Raw genomic sequence first — 23,273 nt, 5'->3', positions numbered from 1 at the left:
TATTTGTACATATTCACTACAATCTACAGTGTAATAATCTGTATTAGGGGTGGGCGATATCTCGATATTTTTAATATATCGAGATTTTTTTTAAACTCGATATGAATTCTGACATATCGTATATATCGATATAAGCTTATATTCAATTCTGATTTCGCCACTTTGCTTGTTTGTCTTCTCTGTCGCCTCCGCGCGCCTCCGCCTCCCTCATGTCTCATTCACTCGTCACTATCGCCGTGAACGCCGAAAGTTGGTGCCAGTGAAAAGCTTCTAGCGCCACGAACCTTTTCCACCGTTTACAGACAAAAGCATCAGCAGCACATCCTCACATTCCACTGAGTCGCGTCCTTTAGTCCAAAAGAAGTTGAACCGCAAGAGCGGCACGTGGAGTGCGCTGTTTATGCAAATTAGCCATGCGCTTTTTAAGTTTAGTTTCTGTAAAACTTAAACAAGTCTGCGCAAAGCTGCAAAAAAAATAACACTATAATCTCAAACGGGCTGATGTGGCTCTTGAGTCGTTATGCTATATATCTTGTAAAGTTTAGTAATGTAAATTCTATTTATGCAGAAGATTTTAATTAATAATCTGCTGCAGTGTCACTTGTACAAAAGTGTTTGGAAACGTTGGGTTTGATCTGCAGTGGATTGTGGGAAACCTCAGAGCTCCTACTGCTGCATAGGAACATGGATCTGTTAAAATAAGGAACATCTTCTGCTGAAGGAGCTCACGGTTATGAATATGGTCTGGATAACAGAGTTAATGCAAAGATGAGCTTGTGTTGAGTTGTTTTATTTATGAATGAAAGAAAGGAAATATGTTTTATTTCTTTTATTTGACAGTTTAATTATTATTTATGTAATTAGGGTTTTTTGTAATCTTAAATGTTCCTATATGAACTGCCGACCTCTTACACTTTAAATTGAAAAAAAAGGGACCTTGTGGAATTTGGCAGATTTGTTTTTGCAGTTTTCCGTTTTAAGGGGTTATTTTTTCCTGTACAGATATCGAGATATATATCGTATATCGAGATATAGCAAAATATATCGAGATATATTTTTTGATCCATATCGCCCAGCCCTAATCTGTATATTGTCTATATTGTACATAATCCACATTCTGTATATATCACACTTGCTGCTCCTTGCACTTCTGATTAGATGCTAAACCACATTTCATTACCTTGTATATATACATATGTAATGACAATTAAGTTGAATTTAATCTAATCTAAATTCAAGGCAAATCAATAATATTGGCACCAGAAAAGTGACAAAGTGCACCTTTAAGTCTGTTAAAATGCAGTGTAAATTCATCAAATCTTCATCTTACTCACTGCCTTCATTATTTTGTTGTGTTCTATATAAATCTTTTTAATCCTAATGAAATAATAGTGGATCAATAGAAATTTTGGACAACTCCGTGAATCGACTTAACAACTAAAAGACTACAGCCATAAAACACTGTAACTTTTAAAAAATACTTGATCTTCCAAATTTGGATTTCCTTAGACTCGAACAATTTATGAAGTGTTGCTTACTTTAGTTTCAAAATGAGCATCTGAATGTGTTGTGTTGTGAAAAAGTCTAATATTTCTTGCCCTTTTTTTGACTTTTTTTGTATTCTTTGCTCAAAAAGCCTTAAATCTGAAGTTAGCCTGCTTGATAATGGAATAAAAAATATACTGGAATTACAGGCTTATTTTATCAATAACAGTTTTGGTAGGTTTTTAGTGATAGATGATGTAACAGCCATTTCGGATTTGATAAGTGGTTTTGCTCCAGGTTTTATGAGTCAGAACAACCGCCCACATCATTCACAACAATTTTTGATTTTTTTGTTTTGCAGTTGAATAACTTTTCACAGCTTGCTTATGTTATAATGTTTTTCCTCATCACGAACATACTTGGAGTTGTGTTTTGTGTCATTCACGCATGTTTAACACACAAACCCTGCATATTTAGGTATTTAGAGTTCTTCTCTCAAACGAAAAACACTCTGCTCTACCTTGTGATGTCATGGGGTAATACTGGAAGTGCTCCACTGGGTTTTTAATCTCCTTACACCTTCACTAGAATAATTTGAATCGTTTCAGATCAGGAATTGGTCATCTTTACTGAAAAAAGTTAAAGGGATTTGTTAAAGCTCCATGACATCACAAGGTGGAACAGCATTTTGAGCTTTGGAGATGTAGACAGACTAGTGGGGATGTAACAGTAATCGAAATATCGCTATATCGTATCGTCGAGTCATACAATAATATGAAATAACTTTTATGAAGCACTTTTAAATCTTAATTATTGGGACTGTGTTGAGAGAAAAGTAGCATAATCTGTGTATCATTTGTTCATTTGTTTTTCAAAATAAAACCAAAAATAAGAAAAAATAAAAAATCCATTATTTGTCTCCAAACCAGGAAGAAAAAAACAGATGATGATTTGCTTTTTTAGTTTTCGATTTTGTGTTTAAATTAACAATGGAATAAACGTTTCCTATTTCTGTGACTTAAACTGCGATGCCGGACTTTTGCACCGCATACAGACTGAACCAAGACTAAAACAGGACTAAAACAGGTCTAAAACAGTTGCAGTCCTGTTCTGGTCCCAGTCTGGTCCCTGTCTCAGTCCTGGTCTCAGTCCTCATCCTGGTCCCGGTCTCAGTCTTGGTCTGGTCCTGGTCTTAGTCCCGGTCCTGGTCCTGGTCCGGTCCTGATTTCAGTCCTAAACCAGGACTAAACCAGGACTAAACCAGAACTAAACCAGGACTAAACCAGAACTAAACCAGGACTAAACCAGCACTAAACCAGAACTGAACCAGGACTAAACTAGGACTGACCCACGAGTGTCGGAAATGGGAAAAAAATGTTATTCATTTAAACACAAAATCAAAAACTGAAAAAAACAAATCATTATCCATTTTTTTTAATTTTGGTTTTGGAGACAAATTATCAAGAAAATAGTTGTTTTTTCATTTTCTTATTTTTGGTTTTATTTTGAAAAACGAATGAACGAATGATACACAGGTTCAGCATGCTCACAACTTTGTATTTTTTCCACAAAATATCGCAATAAATATCGTACCGTGAGATGAATATCGTGAGAATATCGTATCGAGAGGATTGGATATCATTACATCTCTACAGACTAGTAAAAAAGCATTAATCAAATGTGTGTGAGCGAAAACAAAGCACAAATTCGGGTGTGTTTTTGAGGAGGTAACAGCTTTATAACACAAGTTTGCATAATATACTGTAGGACTTTCAAATATCTCATGTGCATTAAGTGTCTTGTTTTTCTTTGCAGATTGAAAATGCAAATGACGTTTTGATCATGCCTCTGGAGCGCTTCAGGAAGGAGCAGATCAGCGCGGCCAAGGTACAGACTACGAACTGGTGCACAGCCAATAACGCGGTGACAGAGAGGGACCCCCACACACCCAGGGCCATCGATACTGACTGTATTACGGAGAGCAGCGTACAGGGCTTCGTCTATACAGTCTAATAGTGGAAGCCTATAGGAACAGTGGTCAGATATTCTTGGACAAACGCACTGACCGCTACAGCAGAGAAATTATAGAGGCAATATTGACAGAAAAGGGAGGGCAGTCACTCACAGATGATGTTTGTGCTGCGTTTCACAGTAAATGCAGCTCATTATTGTGATTACATAGAAAAATCATTTTGCGCAGTAAATGAAAACTGCAAATCTATATTCTGCTATTGTCCCATACTCCCATAATAGTGTTGCTGCAATACCATTTTTTTATTTATTTTTTTGGTGGGTGGTCAATACCAACACTTGGCCTTTGTGTACTCATCGATACCGCTAAAAGTCCAATACCGCATAGTGGGAAGAAGCAGACTATGGCTAATCAATTGTGTTACAGTACAAAAACAAAAAATAGCTCAACTAAACAACTGTGTCTAAAGAAAATTGACAAGAATGTGATTTTGAGTGTGTTTCAAGTGTCTGCAGAGCCTCCACATCATATTTAACCTGCTCTGACCGGTAGTAGTAGCTGCAGACGTCTACAGCAGCTGCTCGCATCTATGAGTCCTCATTCAGGAAAATACAGAGTGGTACTGGATCGGTAATTTGATAATGGTAAAGGTATCGGTAACGATACCTGAAAAATGTGTAGTAGTTCAGTATTGCCAATAGAACAGTCCTACTCAAAAATGACAATGTCAGTGAAATGGTAATTGGAGGTTGTCAAAAGTATCGAAAATGTGATACTAATCAATATTAAAACTACTGTATTTTTCTGACTATACGGCGCACTTAAAATCCTTTAATTTTTTTCAAAAATCGACAGTGCGCCTTATAATCCGTTGCACCTTATGTATTAATTCTGCTTGTGCTTACTGACTTCAAACCAATTTTTATGTGGTACACTGCACTCAAAATGTTTTAGTTCGACTTTGGTAAACTACGACGTAGAAGTCTGTGTGGGTCAGAATTTTCTGTCCCACATCTGCGATATTTTATCTCGCTGCCACCCACAAATCCAGTAAGACAGGGATGTTCGCTTTCTTTAGCTCTATCAAACATGGAAGTGGAAAGGAATTGTCTAAAATGTGCGTGAGATTAGACCACATCCGCATGTTTAGGCTGCTGATAATGTTTTTATTAATGACAAATAAAATATCCAGCACAAATTACGTATTTTAGGCATACATTATTCATTTGTACACACTTTTACTTTACACTCATGTTTAGTTTGCAGGACTGCAGTTTATCAAAATCCAATGCACCTTATGTATGAAAATAATTGAGAGAATTCAACATTATGGAATATTGCGAGTTATAATCCGGTGCGCCTTATAGTCTGAAAAATATGGTAGTATTGAAACTAGATACTTAGTGTAAGTATAAGAGTACATAGACATATCGTATACATATACTATACACCCATCGCCAGTTTATTATTATGGAACCTACCTGGACCACTGAGGCATTACACAGATAAGACCACATGGAAATATAAAAGAAAGTACTACGACATAATGTTGAAAAGGACATTTACTGTCTAAATGAAGGTTGTTTTTATTATCATCTGAATCAATATTGAGTTGTTTTGTGACACTAGTTCAGTTATATATTTATTGAACTACTTACAAAGTAAATAATATTTGCTTTTATATATATTTTTAGGTTGTCTCTAGTAGGAGCTGGTATACTATGCAGGTTAAATGTCCTGTATTGTACAAAGTTGCCTCCAAACTGTCTTTTAGTGATGTTTTAATATTGTTACCCCATCAAAAACAAACCCGGAGTTGTGTTTTGTTTGAGCAGTTCTTTAATCTATTAGTCTGTCAACATCTCAAAAGCTCAGAATGCTCCGTTCCACCTTATGATGTCATGTAGCGATAGTTTTCAAGATAACAGCCACATTTACTCTTTGTTCAGTAGAGATGGCCAATTCCAGCGCTTAAATGATCCAAATGATTTCTACTGAAGCTGAATGGAGTTTAATTATGTGTGATAAATGTGCGAATGAAACACAATGAAACACAACTCCAGGTATGTTTAAGATGGAAACAACTTTATCGCATAGATCAGAAAATGGCGTAATATGGCTCTTTAAGTGCCACTATATCATGGTACACTGCATGAGTTGTTTCCTAAAGAGTCAGAGGTTAAAAGAAAATATTTTAGCTATGAGCTCTTACATGATTAATGAGGCATAAATTTGTAAAGGTAAATAAACTCTGTCAAAATAAAACTAGTTTGGTGAATAACTCACACTGAGCTGCTGTGTACCATTTGGGGCATTCTGTATTCTTTTGCTCTATGTTATAATGTTGTTTCTTCATCACAAACAGACCTGGAGTTGTGTTTTGTTTCATTCTCACATGTTTAACACACAAACCCTGCGTATTTAATTCTTCTCTGAAACTAAAAACACCGTGTTCCAACTTGTGACGTCGAAACAGGAAGAGCTCCACTGTGCTTTTTAACTCCATACACCTTTACTAGAATCATTTGGATAATTTCAGACCTGGAATTGCCAATCTCTACTGAATAAAAGGTAAAACGTAGCTGGCAAAAGAGAAATTCAATTTGTCGACTGGACAAAAGTTTATTATGAGAAACAAAACGGCTACTTCACAAGAGGATGTACCAACACAGACGAGAGAGCAGTAGTGGACCTCAGTCTGCTGTACATCTCCACCGAAAAGCCACGGGCCACTCATTTGAGGACAGTGAGGTACAGATCCTAGTCAGAGAAGAGAATTGGTTTGAGAGTGGAGTTGAAGAAGGTATTTTTGTTAAGAAAGAGTAAACAGAAATAGAGGCCTCAGACATCAAACATCTAACTGCTATTTACAACTCTATCCTCAAACCTAAATCAAAACAAACAAGAGAACAATAGGTGTAGCCAGGTCAGGCCCAGAGGTTTGATAGCACCATTATGGCCCTGAATGATTCTGCTAACATGACTCCACACTCAGTGCAGTTCAATAGGCCTAGCTAATTAACAGAAACTGTAAGTGCGTTAGTTTCAGAGTAGTTATTTAGCTCGTCCCTGCAGGCAGATATCAGGAAGTGTCCACCAGCGTCTGACCAGAACTGACGAAGCAGCTTGGATGAGCTGTGAAACATATTCGACCAAATAAACTTTTGTCCAGTCAACAAATTGAATTTCTCCTTTGCCATGGATTCTACCTGGATGACTGAGGGATTTTTCACGTAAAAGGTAGCTGTAAACTTAAAAAAACTACCGCTTCGTGACATCACAAGTTGGATTAGAGCAGTTTGAGCTTTGGAAAATACTTGGATTCTTACTCAAACACATGTGAATGAAACAAAACACAACTGAGTATGTTCTTGATGAGGTAACAATATTCTAACATGACTTAAAGCTCACAAGAGGAGAACTGAGTATCATTAAGAAGTTGTCGATCGATACATATGCCACAATACAATACACTTTTCGATACAGTGCACTTACGATTCAGTACAAATCGATGCGATGTATTTCAAATTGATTCGATATGGTTCAGTGAAAAACAAAGGCTAATTCATGGCTGAGATACTAAAAGTCCACTAAGACTGTGCAAAGTTAAGATGAAAAACACCCATTTTACTCAAAACAGTGAAAATGTCAACACAACTGTAGCTCTTACACAAAATAAATATACCTAAAAATACTCTTGGCAATACATCGATACAGCAGCCCACGATATCGATACATTATCATTAATTTAAACGATACGATATGCTAATATTTCAATATTTTTGCATACTCCTTCACAAGAGTCAATTTTTCGTAATATGGGCCCTTAAAGAATGACTTCTCCTGGTCCCTCACGTCATATTTACAGTCAGTGTTATTCTTAGTGTATACTGTACATATGTTGGGAGTCTTTTTGACCTCAATAGGAGATTACTGGTGTGTAATCCCGGGCTTGGCTACTGGTCTCCTCAGGACAAACTAGTGCAGTTTTTACGCTTTACTGAACATCCTTCTCATTTGATCTTCTTCACCAAGCTGCAAGATAATAGACAATATTCAACGGTACGCACAAACCAGGAGCTTTAAGTTCAAGTTTAAAGGTGGATTGTGTAACTTTTTTGGTGCGCGGTCCGTCAACTGCCTGTTACTATTGGATTTGTCATTGCTCTGCCTGGAATGTTCCACAGTATGACATTAAACAGCTCTACCTTACATTTATTCAATTACAGCTGGTTTTACCTAGTGCCTCCATTCAATTTCATTTCTCTTCAGTGACGAGGTCAGGAATCAAAATACACTAGACGGTTTGCAAGAGTTCGGGCACCAGCCAACAGTGTTGGGAGTAACGCATTATAAACGTAACAATTTACTGTAATGCATTGCTTTTTGCTGTAACGCAGGAATGTAAGGCATTACAGGGAAAAAAGTGGTAATATTTTACTCAGTACAAATGTCAGTAATGCGTGTCACAGTGCTTTTTTTAACCTGGATTGAACTGGTGGGTTTTTCATTTTTCTTCATACAAATTTGCTAAAATCACTGCAATATCAGCAGCGGTGAAATGCCGGAGGTGTGCCCGCGTAGACCGTGATCGCGAGAGAAAAAACCGGCGCAGAACTCCATGCTCCAAGAAGCTAAACGCAGGTGATGCCCAATCACACTCGGGGGTTTTCTCAAGGGTGGCCCTAGAGTCCAAGTTCTAGTCCAAGATTAGCCCTGGTTTGGTCCTGGTTTAGGCAATGCAATAATAATGTAATGTCTTACATTTTAAATACAGTAATGTTGTAATGTAACAAATTACTTTGAAATGACAGTAACAAGTAATAAATTACGCATTACAGTTTTAAAGTAACTTGCCCAAGAGTGCCAGCCAAACAGCGAAAGACATACATTCTGTGTTGGCAACGATTCCCGAGATCGAGGATTTAAAGCCGGAACAAAGAAAATGTTTGGTGAATTTTATCAAGGGGAAACACTTAATTGTCCTTCTTCCTACAGGATTTAGGAAAAGTTTAAGATACCAGTTAGGACCGTTAGCGACACATTACGTACGTCATGACCAAATAGCAGTGATTGATTAAATTTAAAAAAGTACCCGCCTACCGTCGAGGGAACGAATCCTAATGCAAACAGTTTCCAAGAAGTGAAACCGGCTGATGAATCAGGCTTTGGTTTTATACCTCAAAAATACCAATTGACTGTCAGTGGGTCACCTCTCCTCAGACCTGACCTGTAACTTGGTCTGGTTTGGTCTCCATGAAGATAGAAAGGTTTAACACCATAATACAAAGATCTCCATGAAGAACAGCATTTGACGTACCTTCCACGAGAAAAGTTACACAATGCACCTTTAATCTACAGGTTTTACATTTTCTTTATCTTTCGCGATATAAAAAAGTTCAGTTGCAGCATAAAAGTCTAGAATTCTAACACACACACACATATTTAACAACCGAAAACTTAAAAACAGCACAGTGGCCAATAACGTAATCAGTTTGGCCAAGTGTAAATGTAATAAGATCTTGCCAATAATTACTACATTGGCTGCAGTTTTTACATTATCAGAGACATTTTTACTCCTTTTTAGTGCTTTTTTTCTTTTTTACTTTACTTCGGGCCAAAGATATAATAACCAGCCAATAATGTCATTACTTATTACAGTGTTTCTCAAGCTGTGGTACTTTGACAGCTTTGCAGTTTGTGAGTTTGGTTCATATAGAGTTAATTTTATCCACTCCTTAATAATTTATTTCGTACTTCTTACAGTGGAAATGCCGTAGTCCATTCTTAGACCACACCGCAAAAATTTAAATCTAGTCAAGTTAAGATGAATTGAATTAATATCAGATTTTTCATGATCTGAGAAAATTTCACTGCCGGTGGAAAAAAACTTTTTGCGCCTAAAATATGAAAATACGTCTTGCTACACTTAAAATAAGAAAAACAACAGGTTTTTGCACTTAAGATAGGAACCAAAATCGAACATTCCTTGAATTAAGAAAAACACACTTATTCCATTGATAGATCATGTTACATAGCAGTTAAATCAACCGAAATAAAGTATAATCTTTTTAATTTAAGTCATTTTTAACTTACCTAGATATTCTTTTTTTCCAGTGCAGTTTTGGATTTGCTGTATAATTATAATCTATGACACCCATGGAACTTTGTTATCATTTAGGATACGTTTACCCTGAAACGAATCACTGTATCACCGTATCACCGTTTCACCATATCTGAAACGATTTGTGTCTAGAAAACGTTGTTCCTGTGTCCGCAATCCTTCCCTGTCCAAACAGCTTTGTGCTTACAGTATTTGTTTACGTTTTACAGAGATGAAACTTAAAACCACACGGCCAATTTGCATAAACTAAGCACTCAAAAACTGACATAAAAGATCTAATAAGGATACGACTCAGTGGAGTATATGTGTTCTTTCTGTGACAGAGGGATGTTCTGCTTATGGTGAGTCTGTTCTGTGCAAGTAGTTCTAGGTCCGCTGTTTCCCTTTTGTCTCTGGTTTGTTTAAACAGTTTTCCGCAATAGCATCACATGACCGATGTCACGAACCCAGCGAATCAGGAAGGAGCAAGTCACAGTGACGTGGTCCAATAAGGACGCAACTAGAGCTCCTATGTCAGAGTGTCAGCGTTTCAGCGTTTTCAGGTGTCCACAAGGATTCGTGGGAGCTGACGGCACCAGTTCCGTCTCTGTAGCCGTTTTCCATCAGAATAGCGTGGACAAACACTGCATCCGCAACAAAAAAATATGTACTCTTGTGGATAGGGCCTTAGACATCACAATATTTATCTAAAACCACTTAATAAAAGAAACAAGATCACTGACTTCTGCGTTAGAAAACTGTGGTGTCCTATGAGACCGTAAACGCCATCACAACAAAAAGCACCTCCGATGGGTAGGAGAGTAGCAAATTTATTTTCATTTGTACTAAAATGACTACACAACACTGCCAAATCCTACATGTATCACTGAATAAGGAAATAAATTTGGAGAATGAAGCAAGCAGTGTTGAAAATAAGCGATTAAAGATGACTCAAACATGCATGAATCACTCCAAACACAACTCCAGGTGAGTAAATAGTGAGGAGAAACAACTATAACATGGTAAAAAAAAAACTCCAAAACTCTGACTAACTTATTTGTTGGCTAAACACGGTGTCCTGGTGGTAAATACTTGATGTTTTAATGTGTATAATCCTCTTAGACTCGGGCCTGCTGTTGCTGTCATCAGTCAGGGGAGTTCTACAGACTTGAGTATTAAACATGAGTGTCCCATCTGATCATCTGCTCTACTAAAGCATCACTTTATTCTGACCTACTGTCCTCATGTCTGTAATCCCAGTTTAACCCAATAAAACACACAACTCCAGCACTATTATCATGTCAAAGATGTAACCTAATCCCCACTTTGGGAAACTATGATACTAATATGTAGACGATATACTGCTTTTGTTGCCTCCTTTTTTGACATTTTGATTGAAAGGCCCACATTTACGCTATTTGATCTGTCTTATAATGTTGTTTCTTCATCAAAAACCGACCTGGAGTTGTGTTTTCATTCATTCAAACATGTTTAACACACAAATCCTGCATATTTAGGCTGAGTTCTTCTACCAGAAAATCAAAAATACTGTGTCCCGTTTTGCGATGTCATGTGGGAATACAAGAAACTCCATACACCTTCAGTTGAATGATGTGGATAGTGTCAGCCCAGAAATTGCTCATCTCTACTGAACAAAAGGTAAAACTGAGATTCTTTGACAAAAACTATGGATCAATTATCTCAAAAATTGAATCAGATTTGTCTAGATGGAGTCACATACCAACTCTTGGGTTAATCGAATTTACATCGAATCAAATCTGTAAAAATCAGCAAACTCTCCTCACTGCAGTCCCAAAATAGCAGTTTACTCAATGGGATAAATGGATTTGGCGTTATATATGGTTAGGAAAAAAAAACCTAGGATGAGATACTACATTAGAACTATCAAAAGACAAGGGTGGTCTTTACCATGTATGAAGGACTATTACTGTTCTGCTCAGTTAAGGCCTTGAAGCCAGGTGCAAGGACAGAGAAGAGAGAGCCACTAATGACTCCCCCAAAAGAAGCGATGATAGGAGACAAATGTTACATGTATTTGTAAAAAAAAACTCTACAATCTCCTTAGAATTATATGACTCGTCTGGATGTTAAGCACGTCAAGCAACGTAAAAATGAATGAATGTGTTTGTAGACAAATGTTTTATTTTTCTTACTTGTACAAATCATTTACATTAGGGGCAAAATTTTGTCAAGAAAAATAAAACATTTGTCTACAAACACATTCATTCATTCATTCTACGTTACTTGACTTGCTTGACATCCAGACAAGTCATGTAATTCCAAGTAGACTGTACAGTATATTTTTTTATTTATTAAAATAAATAAAATAAATAAATTTATTAATAATAATAATAATAATAATAATAATAATAATAATAATAATAATAATAATAATAATAATAATATGGTCGTCTTAAAAAAAATAAAAATAAAATAAAAACTACCGCTTCATGACATCACAAGGTGGAATCAGTGACAGTGAGTTTTGAAGATGTAAAGGATTACTCCAACATGTGAGAATGAAACAAAACACAACTCCGAGTATGTTTTTGAGGAGGTAACCAGTGTTGGGAGTAACGCGTTATAAAAGTAACGAATTACAGTAATGCATTACTTTTTGCTGTAACGCAGTAATGTAAGGCATTACAGGGGAAAAAAATAGTAATATTTTACTCGGTACAAATGTGAGTAACGCGCGTTACAGTGTTTTTTTTTTAACCTGGATTGAAGTGGTGGGTTTTTCTTCATACAAATTCGCTAAAATCACCTCGATATCAACAGCGGTGAAACGCCGGAGATGCGCCCTCATAGACCTTCAGGTAACCGCGGGCGAAAGGACTGACAAAGAACTCCACGCTGTTTAGACCTGGTTTAGACCTGGGTCAGTTCTGGTTTAGACCTGGTTTAGACCTGGGTCAGTTTTGGTTTAGACCTGGTTTAGACCTGGGTCAGTTCTGGTTTAGACCTGGTTTACACTCGTCCCTCCCTCTATCGCAGTTCACTTTTCGCTGTCTCGCAGATTTTTTATTTATTTTTATTTTTTTTTGTGCAATTTTGCATGCCCTGTTTTTTTTTTTTTTACATTGTATGAATGCGTATTGCGTTCCTCCCGCTGCGTCCTGATTGGCCAAGGGACTCCTGTCTCCTGTACAGTACAGTACAGAATGTGTTCAGCTGCCAAATTTAAATACATGTTCAATCTCTAGCAGTGTGATTCTGAAGTGCTGTACGGTTGCAAGTTTTCTCCCCGACGAAACCCACAACGTCGACGAAACGTTCTGCACCGACAAAGGCTCCTGCACTCGCACCCAAAAGGCAGAGGAAGATGCAAACCATCACACAAAAAGTTGGACTTCTGGACACGCTGAAGGAAGGTAGAAGTTACGCGCTGTAACAGAGTCTTGCACCGGCTCGGGTACCTGCAAATAGTTGCTGAAATCAGGGCCGCGAGCCCGAGCAGCAGAGTCCATAAAGAGCGATCGGGTGACAGCCGCTCTTACCTCCGTGAGGTGCGGAGCAGAGCCGCTCCTTTCTCCTGCTGTCACCTTCGAGCCCGTCCTGACCATGAGTCCTGTTTTAGTCCTAGTTCAGTTCTGGTTTAGTCCTAGTTCACTTCTGGTTTAGTCCTGGTTCAGCTCTGGTTTAGTCCTGGTTTAGACCTGGTTTAGTCCTGGTTCAGTCCATATACAGCGCAAAAGTTATTTTGGTGAGAGTAACTTAAAGTAATGCAATAGTAATGTAATGCCTTACATTTTAAATGCAGTAATATTGTAATGTAACGAATTACTTTGAAATGACAGTAATAGGTAATAAATAACGCATTACAGTTTCAAAGTAACTTGCCCAACAGTGGAGGTAACAACATTATAACATGGATTAAAGCGGATTAAAGAGTCAATTTTGTGTAGTATTGGACCTTTAAATAGTCTTTGTTATAAAACTGTATTTTTTTATGTGTTTTAGAGACTCTATTGATTAGGATGTTTTATATTTTACTAGTCAAGATTCATTGTTGCAGCTGTAGTTACCATGGTCTAATTCTTATACTGTTCTTATACGCTATTAGTCCTACTGCTTCCAACTGTTTATGTGTAATATTTTCTTAGCAGTACTTATGAAATGAGAATCCAGTTTCAATACTTGTTGTAGTAGAATTTTTAATTTATTTACTTAAAAAAAACACTACCAGGAAGTTACACAAACCAGTGAATATCGTGCGTCACATGTTCTTAATGATTTACTGAGCGTACAAACGATTGGGAAAGTGTGTCTGATTACAAGCGAGAGCACTTGATAATAATACAGTATGATTTCAGTTTTCTATAACAAAGCATTTAACTGTCTGCAACAGAAACTCCGAGAGCAGTCATTATATCGTATAGGAATTTCTTACCAAAACAACGTCCTTTAAAAGCGTCGCAACTGAACTTCAAACTGTAATTAGGGTAGAGATAAAATGAAACCTCTCGAATGCTTGTTTTGTAATGGTAATAATTAAAAATATATTTGTTTTTACATTGCAATTTCGGGTCAACTGACTTTACACTAGAGAGATCAGGGCCGGTCTGTGCTAGTATTATCATGAGACTAAAATTTCAAACTCAATATTGACTCTTCTGATACCACGATGATAACAGAAAACACTCTAGACAATAAAATGGGATTTTCAACATTAAATCATAAAACTTTATCTGTGTAATCCACGGGAGGACAATTATTATTTTCCATGGAGCCACATGAGAAACAGAAAATATTGTGGAGGGACGGGCCAAAATGCTCAATTCTGCCTCAAATGAATAGTATTTCCTTATAAAAAGCAATAAATATTGGTGTTTTGACAAGATGGGGAAACTGGTAAGAGTTTATGTTATGACTAAGCAATAAAAAAAGTTGGTTGCCTTTCAAAAAATGTAATTTAAAAAACACCTCTAAAATAAAAGCAATGCAGCTTTAGTCCATGCATGAAATTATAAAATACCTCTGAGAGTCGAGACCAAGACAAGACCAAGACTTTTAAAGGCCGAGACCGAGGCAAGATCAGGACCTCTGAGAGTCGAGACCAAGACAAGACCAAGACCTGAGGGTTGAGACAAGACCAAGACTTTTAAAGGCCGAGACCGAGGCAAGACCAGGACCTCTGAGAGTCGAGACCAAGACAAGACCAAGACTTTTAAAGGCAGAGACCGAGGCAAGACCAGGACCTCTGAGAGTCGAGACCAAGACAAGACCAAGACTTTTAAAGGCAGAGACCGAGGCAAGACCAGGACCTCTGAGAGTCGAGACCAAGACAAGACCAAGACCTCAGGGTTGAGACAAGAAAAGAGTCGAGACCAAGAAAAGACCAAGACTTTTAAACGGCAGAGACCGAGGCAAGACCAGGACCTCTGAGAGTCGAGACCAAGACAAGACCAAGACCTCAGGGTTGAGACAAGAAAAGAGTCGAGACAAGAAAAGACCAAGACTTTTAAAGGCAGAGACCGAGGCAAGACCAGGACCTCTGAGAGTCGAGACCAAGACAAGACCAAGACTTTTAAAGGCAGAGACCGAGGCAAGACCAGGACCTCTGAGAGTCGAGACCAAGACAAGACCAAGACCTGAGGGTTGAGACAAGACCAAGACTTTTAAAGGCCGAGACCGAGGCAAGACCAGGACCTCTGAGAGTCGAGACCAAGACAAGACCAAGACTTTTAAAGGCAGAGACCGAGGCAAGACCAGGACCTCTGAGAGTCGAGACCAAGACAAGACCAAGACCTGAGGGTTGAGACAAGACCAAGACTTTTAAAGGCCGAGACCGAGGCAAGACCAGGACCTCTGAGAGTCGAGACCAAGACAAGACCAAGACTTTTAAACAGGCAGAGACCGAGGCAAGACCAGGACCTCTGAGAGTCGAGACCAAGACAAGACCAAGACTTTTAAAGGCAGACCGAGGCAAGACCAGGACCTCTGAGAGTCGAGACCAAGACAAGACCAAGACTTTTAAAGGCAGAGACCGAGGCAAGACCAGGACCTCTGAGAGTCGAGACCAAGACAAGACCAAGACTTTTAAAGGCCGAGACCGAGGCAAGACCAGGACCTCTGAGAGTTGAGACCAAGACAAGACCAAGACCTGAGGGTTGAGACAAGACCAAGACTTTTAAAGGCCGAGACAGAGACAAGAACCAGACCATGGCCCATCGAGACCAAATTGAGACCATCTTTGTAATTTTTGGCATTTATTTGTATTTTACAGTTATTTTGGCTCATGTATATCAACGTTTTTATAAATCTATCTCCATTTTATCACTCGTCGAGTGTCAGACCTCGAGACCGAGACAAGACTGAGTCCAAACACCTTCAAGACCGAGACAAGCCCGAGCAGAAGCGTGGTCAAGTCTGAGACAAGACCGAGTCCATACGCGGTCGAGTCCGAGATGAGACTGAGTCCAAACACCTTCAAGACCGAGACAAGACCGAGTCCAAACGCATTCGAGTCCGAGACGAGACCAAGGCTGCAAAAAAACGGTCTTGGACTTGAGCCCGGCCTCGAGTACTATGACAACATTGGTCCATAGTTTCTCCACCCTTACCTCACACATTCAGATTGTTCTAATCATTCACTGCAATGAGTTTATAAGAGCTTTTCACAACGTATAGACACCAGAGCGGGGTTCATGCTAACGTGCACTTCCTGATTATCAGAGAGCATCTACACTTGCTCAAATGAGTATCTAGTAAATAATGCTTTACCAGGACAATGATTAAAAAAAAAGATAAAAAGTGCACTGTGTAACTTTTATGGTGGAGGGTCTCTTCTGATTTTTTGCCATGTAGATTTCAAGGTTTGTCTGAAATGTTCCACAGTAGCATTAAACTTAAAAATCTGTCTTACATTTGTTTAATTACAGATGTTCTTATTGCTTAAAAAAACACAGACCTGCTTAAAAAAAACACAGATCTGACTTGTAACTTGGCTTGGTGGTGTCACTTTTTTGTCTCTATGGAGATAGATACGTTGAATGCAATAATGAGGAGCATTTTGGACAAAGCAACAGCATCTCCATGGCGATGAGGAGGTAGCAATCCCTCCACTAGAAAAGTTACACAGTGCACCTTGAATGATAGAAGAAGTCATTTTTTGTCTTTTTTTTTGTTTTTGTTTGTTTGTTTGGTTTTCATTGTAAATTTTAAAGTTTAAAGGTGCATTGTGTAACCTTTCTATCTTCATGGAGACCAAACCAAACAAGTTACAGGTCAGATCTGTGGAGAGGCGACCCTGCTCACAGTCACAATACCTGTTTGTCTAAGTAATTTTGAGCTTTAAACCTACTTGTAATTGAATAAATGCAAGATAGAGCTGTTTAATGTCATACTGCGGAACATTCCGGGCAGAGCAACGACATCTCCATAGAAACCCCAACCGAAAAGTTACAGAATGCACCTTTATTAGCACATAAACTGAAAGCAGTAGTTTGTAAACAGGTTAATTAAGGAAGGAAATTGTAAAATGAAGTTGTGAAAGGACAAACTGATTTTCCAGATCAACACTGCCCTCTGCTGGTAGAATGTATAAATGCAGGCGTTCATTTTTATATATATATTTTCTCCTAGTTGACAAAGTGTGTATTTAAATACCATTTCTTTTTGCTTTTTGCTTTAACATTATTTGCAATATTAGCATTTTATATTTACACCCTAAAAACAGGAGTAGACTCTAAAAACATTACACTACATGACGCATTTTCTCCACACTCCACATAAAAACAAATGCTAAATACTGAAAATATAAATGTAGTGAGTATTTTCAGACCAGGTAGTGATGTTGTTGTGTTGAAACAGTTAAATAGTAGACAGGGTTGTGTTGTTTGTCATCACTAATGCATTTCACAGCTGCTCTTTCCTCTGGCTCATGCACACTCTCCGTCTACTTCTGCAGTTTTTGTCCAAACCAAATCCCACCTGAGTCCTGTCCCTTAAAGGCATTCACTAAACATTAAACACCATTGCATTTGTATGTTTAATGTATATGAATGATGTTTTTGATCTGTGGTACTGTGGTTTCTTGTTGTGTATTTATTATTGATGCACACACGATGGAATCTCTTACCTATTGTCAGCATTGCGTTTTTGTCTTGTTGCTTTTTGTGGGTCTGCCTGTTCATTCTTATTTGTTCTAATTCATTCCTCGAGGTTGGCCAAACTTTGACGGCGTCTCGTGATTCTAATGCAGTTGTGTTTAATGACACTTGTGTCCCCCGTTCCACCCTTATGCCCCGATGAAGCCCACCTCTCTGGTCGAAACACGTTGGCGTCCCTCCACCTAATAAACAGGGTTCCCATGGTCAAGGAAATCCTGGGAAAGTCATGGAAAATGAAAATATCATTTTTCAAGCCTGGAAAAGTCATGGAATTTTAGTATCTCTTTCACGCAACTACATTGTTCTATTAAGTTCTCATTAGACTATTGTGAGTATTTCTGAATGAAATGCACTGACAGTAATTTGAATGTTAAAAAACTAGAATACCAAATCATAAGGTGAGTGGAAAGGGTTAACATTTCATATTTAGTCCTAAAAGTCTGATCCGTTCTACACATGTAGGTCCCATAAAGTCATGGAAAATTCATTTTAGGTCAGTGGTGTCAAACTCAAATTCACAGAGGCCAAAATTCAAAAATTGTGACTAAGTCGTAGGTCAAATTAAATATTTATTGCAAATTTTCAACAACATCTGCATGTTTTCTCTTCTTTCAAAATATGCAATGTTAAAACTTGTCTTATTAAAATAAATGTTTTGCAATTTTTGCAAAATATAAAATAATAACAAAAATTTAAATAAATAATGTCTCTATAGTCTATGTGTAGCCGGCTTGACATTTCCTCTTTAGGTCAGGAAAAAGTCATGGAAAAGTTTAAAAATGTTGTCACTGAAAAAGAGTGGTAACTCTGAATAAAAGACTTTTAATATTTTCTGTCGGTGTGCTTCGGGTTTGTTCATTTATGCATTTTAATTTTTACATTTTCCTGAGATGTAAACTTAACCCTCGTAGAGCACCTTTACTGCTTTTTTTTTTTTTTTTTTACACATTTTTAAATAACTTTTTTCTGAAGCACTCTACCTCTTCTCTTCATCTGACCATTGCATGTATAGTCAGTATCAGTATCGGATCAGCCAGTATTGACAGTTTTGGTGGATTAGATATCAGCTTTCAAGATATCGGTTCAGTCGGTATCCCTTGTGGTACTGGTATAAGAATACTATTCTAATCCTACTATTAAACTTGTATTTTAACAAAGCTGTTCTGTAGTTAACCTTATGCTGTTAGTTCTTTTTAGTAAAGTAAGTAAAGGTTCAATACTTAAGTACAAATTTTAGATATCTTTACTTTACTACTTTACTCTTTAGTCAGTTTTACAGTGTATATGTTTTAATTGGACTTCACTACATTTGAGAGCATGTATCTATACTTTCTACTTCACTACATTTTGGATTTGTACTGAAAAGTTAAAAGTACTTTTCTTTACAGTGTGAGACCTGCTTTAGTACATTTAATTTAACTTTGAGCAACACACTACACAAAAACACAAAAAATAAGAAATCAATTAAATCATTTAAATTACCTAAATTCTGTATCAAAATCACAACATTTCATCCTTTAATTGTTCTAAAAATCTCTGCAAAATACTTTTACTTTCTACTTTTTAAGTATATTTTTACAGGTATTTTATAATTTTTACTTAAGTAATTTTTTTTTCATATGATACTTTTACTTGAATAACTTCTTGCTTTTGTATCTGTACTTTTACTTAAGTCACAAAATTGAGTACTTCATTCATCAGATACTTGAAACCAAAGTACAGAGAGACCAAAAGACTTATTTAGACTGTAATAACTTTATTTTTAATACATTGAGTAACAGTGCTTTGTTTAATGGTCTCATCTGGTAACTCTAAATAATCACATTTCTTATATTTAAAGCTTCACTGTGGACTTTTTGTGACCCGCTGTTGTCTGTTTTCTAATTTGACATCTTCTCTTGTTTTGTCAGCCCTATAAAACGGTTCTGTAGGCCTGTTTTTTGGAGATATTAACGCTGCAGTGGCCACTCCCTTCTCCTCTGTCTGTCCCTGGTTTATTATCAAACTGTCTGTGTGTTTCTGGACTGGACTGAAGAGAAGCACTATTGTTTAATAACCAGATGTGCTCCCACGGCGGCCATTTCAACGCACACTCCTAACAATGCTGTCATAAAACTCACAATATCGAATGTGTGATGCTGCTTCCTCCCAAACACCCAAGTAGAGAGGTTAAAGGTGCACTGTGTAACTTTTCTTTCCTTGTTTCTACGAATATGTCATTGCTCTGCCTGGAATAGCAATACCTGGCATTAAGTGGTTTTATCGCTCAAAAATACCTAGAAAAACAGACATTCTGACTGTGAGCGGGTCGCCTCTCCACAGATCTGACCTGTAACTTGATTTGGTTTGAAGACAGAAAGGTTTAATATCATACGGTGAAACATTCCAGAGCAAAAAAGCAATAACATCTCCCTAAAGTTACACAGTGCACCTTAAAATCTGTATCAAAACGGATTTATTTGGTTGTTTTTAATGAATTTTGTTGTTGTTTGTTTGTTTTTTTTTTATTACAGGAAGCCAAGAAAAAATACGACAAAGAAACAGAAAAGTACTGCGCCGTCTTGGAAAAACATTTAAGTCTTTCGGCGAAGAAGAAGGAGTCCCACCTACATGAGGTACAAAGGAGGAATAATATGGCCACACAATTTAAAAATGTAGTGGGCAACCTTTTCTGCTTGTTTCCACGGAGAAGGAGGAGCTGGAATGTTCCACAATATGGGATTTGACGTATCTAGGCCATGAGAACAGATTTTGAAGTGTTATATATTGCTGAAGTAAATATAGAAGATTAACAGTATTATTGCAACAAATTTATGCCACAATAAACGCAATTTAAACAGTGAGAAACGATTCTAAATGTGCAATCTTGTTAAAAATGCATGAGCTGAAATAAATAATTAAATATCAGAATAAAACACACTTAGTACTTAGTTAGTAGAGGTAAAAAATACAACCGTGTACAGCTATTGTGTAGCCAAAAATGTAAGTAACCAAAAATTTCATCGTAGTGCAAAGAACATGTACACATTTTTTGTTTTTTTTGTTTTTTTGTTTTTTTACATTTTTACATTTTACATTATAGCACATTTAGCCAGGGCTTAGGTTTGTATAGAGGCGGTGGGGACATGTCACAACCAATATTTGCTGTTTTATTTTAATAAACAAAAATATAAATTTATTCCAATATTTTTCCAAACTCGATAGTATTAATTTAACACTTTTTAGTTTACACTTTGTTTATTAGACGTTCTGAGATGTATTCAGTGATATGATGACAGGGTTACAAATGCCGCTATTTCATTGGCTGTAACAGAGTGATGTCATTAGTGGAGCCAGGAGCCTAAACTGAAAAAGCGGCAGGACAGGGCCAGCACCAGCGCCCAAAGACTGTGGCTTGAGCAGATGTGAGTGAAGATGCTGCATCAAACGTTGAAAAAGATCTTACTTGGCTCCATCTTCAGTTAAACTTGCCTTATAATGAGTCACCGTGGAAAAAGAGCGACTATAACCACAAGTGCACCTCCCAAACAGCGCCCTGCTCCTGCCCTGTTAGCAGCCGGACTCTAATCTGCTACAAACTTCTACATCGCTGTTATTCAGTTAAGAATAATCTTAGAAGGGCAATGGACACGAACTGTACATTTTGCAAACTGAAAAATGAAACCACCTCTCACTTATTTTGGACCTGTCCAGACAAATAAGTAAATTGAATCACTTAAAATCAGCAAAATTCTTGATCTAAATCACTACATATCATCCTTCAGTTGTTCTAAAAATCTCAGCAAAATACTTTTACTTTTTACTCTTCAAGTAAATTTTTAAACAGGTACTTCAGTAGTTTTACTTTATTAGATTTTTTCATGTTTTTAAGTATTAGGTAGTGCGAAGAAAAATGTACACAGTGGCACGTGATATGGGACCTTTAATGCTGTATTTTTATATTATAAATGAATCAGTAGTACGTTTTAATATGCTTTTTTGTTCTTTTTCTCCCCAGGCGGACAATCAGGTGGACAGCGTACGGCAGCACTTTTACGCGGTTTCTCTGGAGTACGTGTTCAAAGTTCAGGAGGTCCAAGAGAGGAAGATGTTTGACTTTGTGGAACCTGTAAGAATCCACATCTCACTCTTTTTAATATTATTATAAAGCCACGTATAATTAAATTTCCTTACAAAGTTCATTAAAAACAGGTTTCTTAATTACATTTATATTCAATACTTATGCAATACGGGATGATCTACTGTGATCGGTAATTAGAAGTGATGAAGTTTACATCTTATAATTTAGGTTAGAAAACTTGATCAAATAGCAACAGGGCTTTTGTTAACTAGGGATGTAACGATAACCGAAATATCGTGAAATCGCATCGTCCAAAGTCTCAGAATAATATCGTAGGCCCTCGCAATATGTCGAATCTCAAATTTCTCTGCTTAAATTCATCTCACACTTTGAACCCTGCAGCTTATAGAACGATGCGGAGAATATATAGACGGATTCTTTGTTTGGCACATTGTCCATTTGGCAACACCATGAATGCGCGGAGCCTGAATGCAGAAAACGTCGCCGTCTGTGCGGTTAACACATGGTTCTAGAGTTAACATGAAGTTGGAGCGTTTGCGAGGGATGTTGTCAGAGCACTAAAACCGTTTATCGCCGTGTGAGAAAATAAGGTATGATGCTAAATGAACATTAGTGAGGGGGATACGTCTTACCCGTATGCGTAAATGACGAGAAGAAACGTCTCAAACTTCAGTAGCCGGACATCCACTCATACCTGATCGACAGAACTAGCCCCGCCCCCTGAGAGAGTCTGAAATCTGCTGAAATCCTCCAAGACGCTGACATGATACAGACAGAACAGCGGCTCTTTCTGCAGGAGACATGCGCAGTAAACCACAGGGAGAGACGGGAGTAAAACGCAGAGAAAGACGCTCGTTTGATTGTGTTTTGAACAGTTATTTTGCGCTTCTTGCACACGCACTCCTCATGGAAAACACACGAAGAAAAGTTCATCGATGTGGCTGTGGAAGAAGGAAATCGAGCTGCTGCACGTGAGCTCGACGTCAGTGAGTCGGTGGTGAGATTTTGGCGACGGCAGCGTGACGAACTGACTCAATGCAAAAAGACGACAAAAACTTTCAGAGGCGATAAAAGCAGATTGAAGCCCAAACTTGAAAACGTTCTTGAAGACGTGGACACCTGCGGCTTAGATTCAGGCGCGACCTACATATGAACAATTTTAAAATTTTGTTGAGGCGGCTTATATTCAGGTTATATTCAGTCTGGAAATTACAGTACATAGACCTCTGTTTCAGTCCAGTCTACATGCTGAAATAACTGTTATTAAGCACTTTTAATCTTTAATTATTTGGATTATCATGAGAGAAAAGTAGCATATTCACAATTTTGTTTTTTGTTGGTTTTTTGCCTCCACAAAATTCGCAATAAATATCGTACCATTGTGAGAATATCGTATCGGGGTTCGGATATCGTTACATCCCTATCATTAACGCTAGGAAAATGTTTTGGGTTTGTTGGCGTGTAAAAAAAAGAAAAGAAAAGAAAAACACATACTAA

The 23,273-nt window shown here is 37.6% G+C and overlaps 1 protein-coding gene across 1 annotated transcript in view; it reads left to right on the top strand.

The window, feature by feature from the left end:
* The window catches only part of LOC110153967 (rho GTPase-activating protein 26), a 228,014-nt gene that overhangs the window by 107,168 nt on the left and 97,573 nt on the right, over positions 1-23,273 (top strand). The window contains exons 4-6 of the mRNA XM_020917897.2: positions 3,301-3,372; positions 20,209-20,310; positions 21,693-21,803. Coding sequence (XP_020773556.2) covers positions 3,301-3,372; positions 20,209-20,310; positions 21,693-21,803 — 285 coding nt within the window. The remainder of the gene's footprint in view (positions 1-3,300; positions 3,373-20,208; positions 20,311-21,692; positions 21,804-23,273) is intronic.

The sequence above is a fragment of the Boleophthalmus pectinirostris genome, unplaced genomic scaffold, assembly GCF_026225935.1.
Source record: "Boleophthalmus pectinirostris isolate CB_2022bp ecotype Guang Dong unplaced genomic scaffold, ASM2622593v1 HiC_scaffold_12, whole genome shotgun sequence".
NCBI lineage: Eukaryota > Metazoa > Chordata > Actinopteri > Gobiiformes > Gobiidae > Boleophthalmus > Boleophthalmus pectinirostris.
Note: the sequence above shows the minus strand (reverse complement) of the source record. Positions and strands in the feature narration are given on the sequence as shown.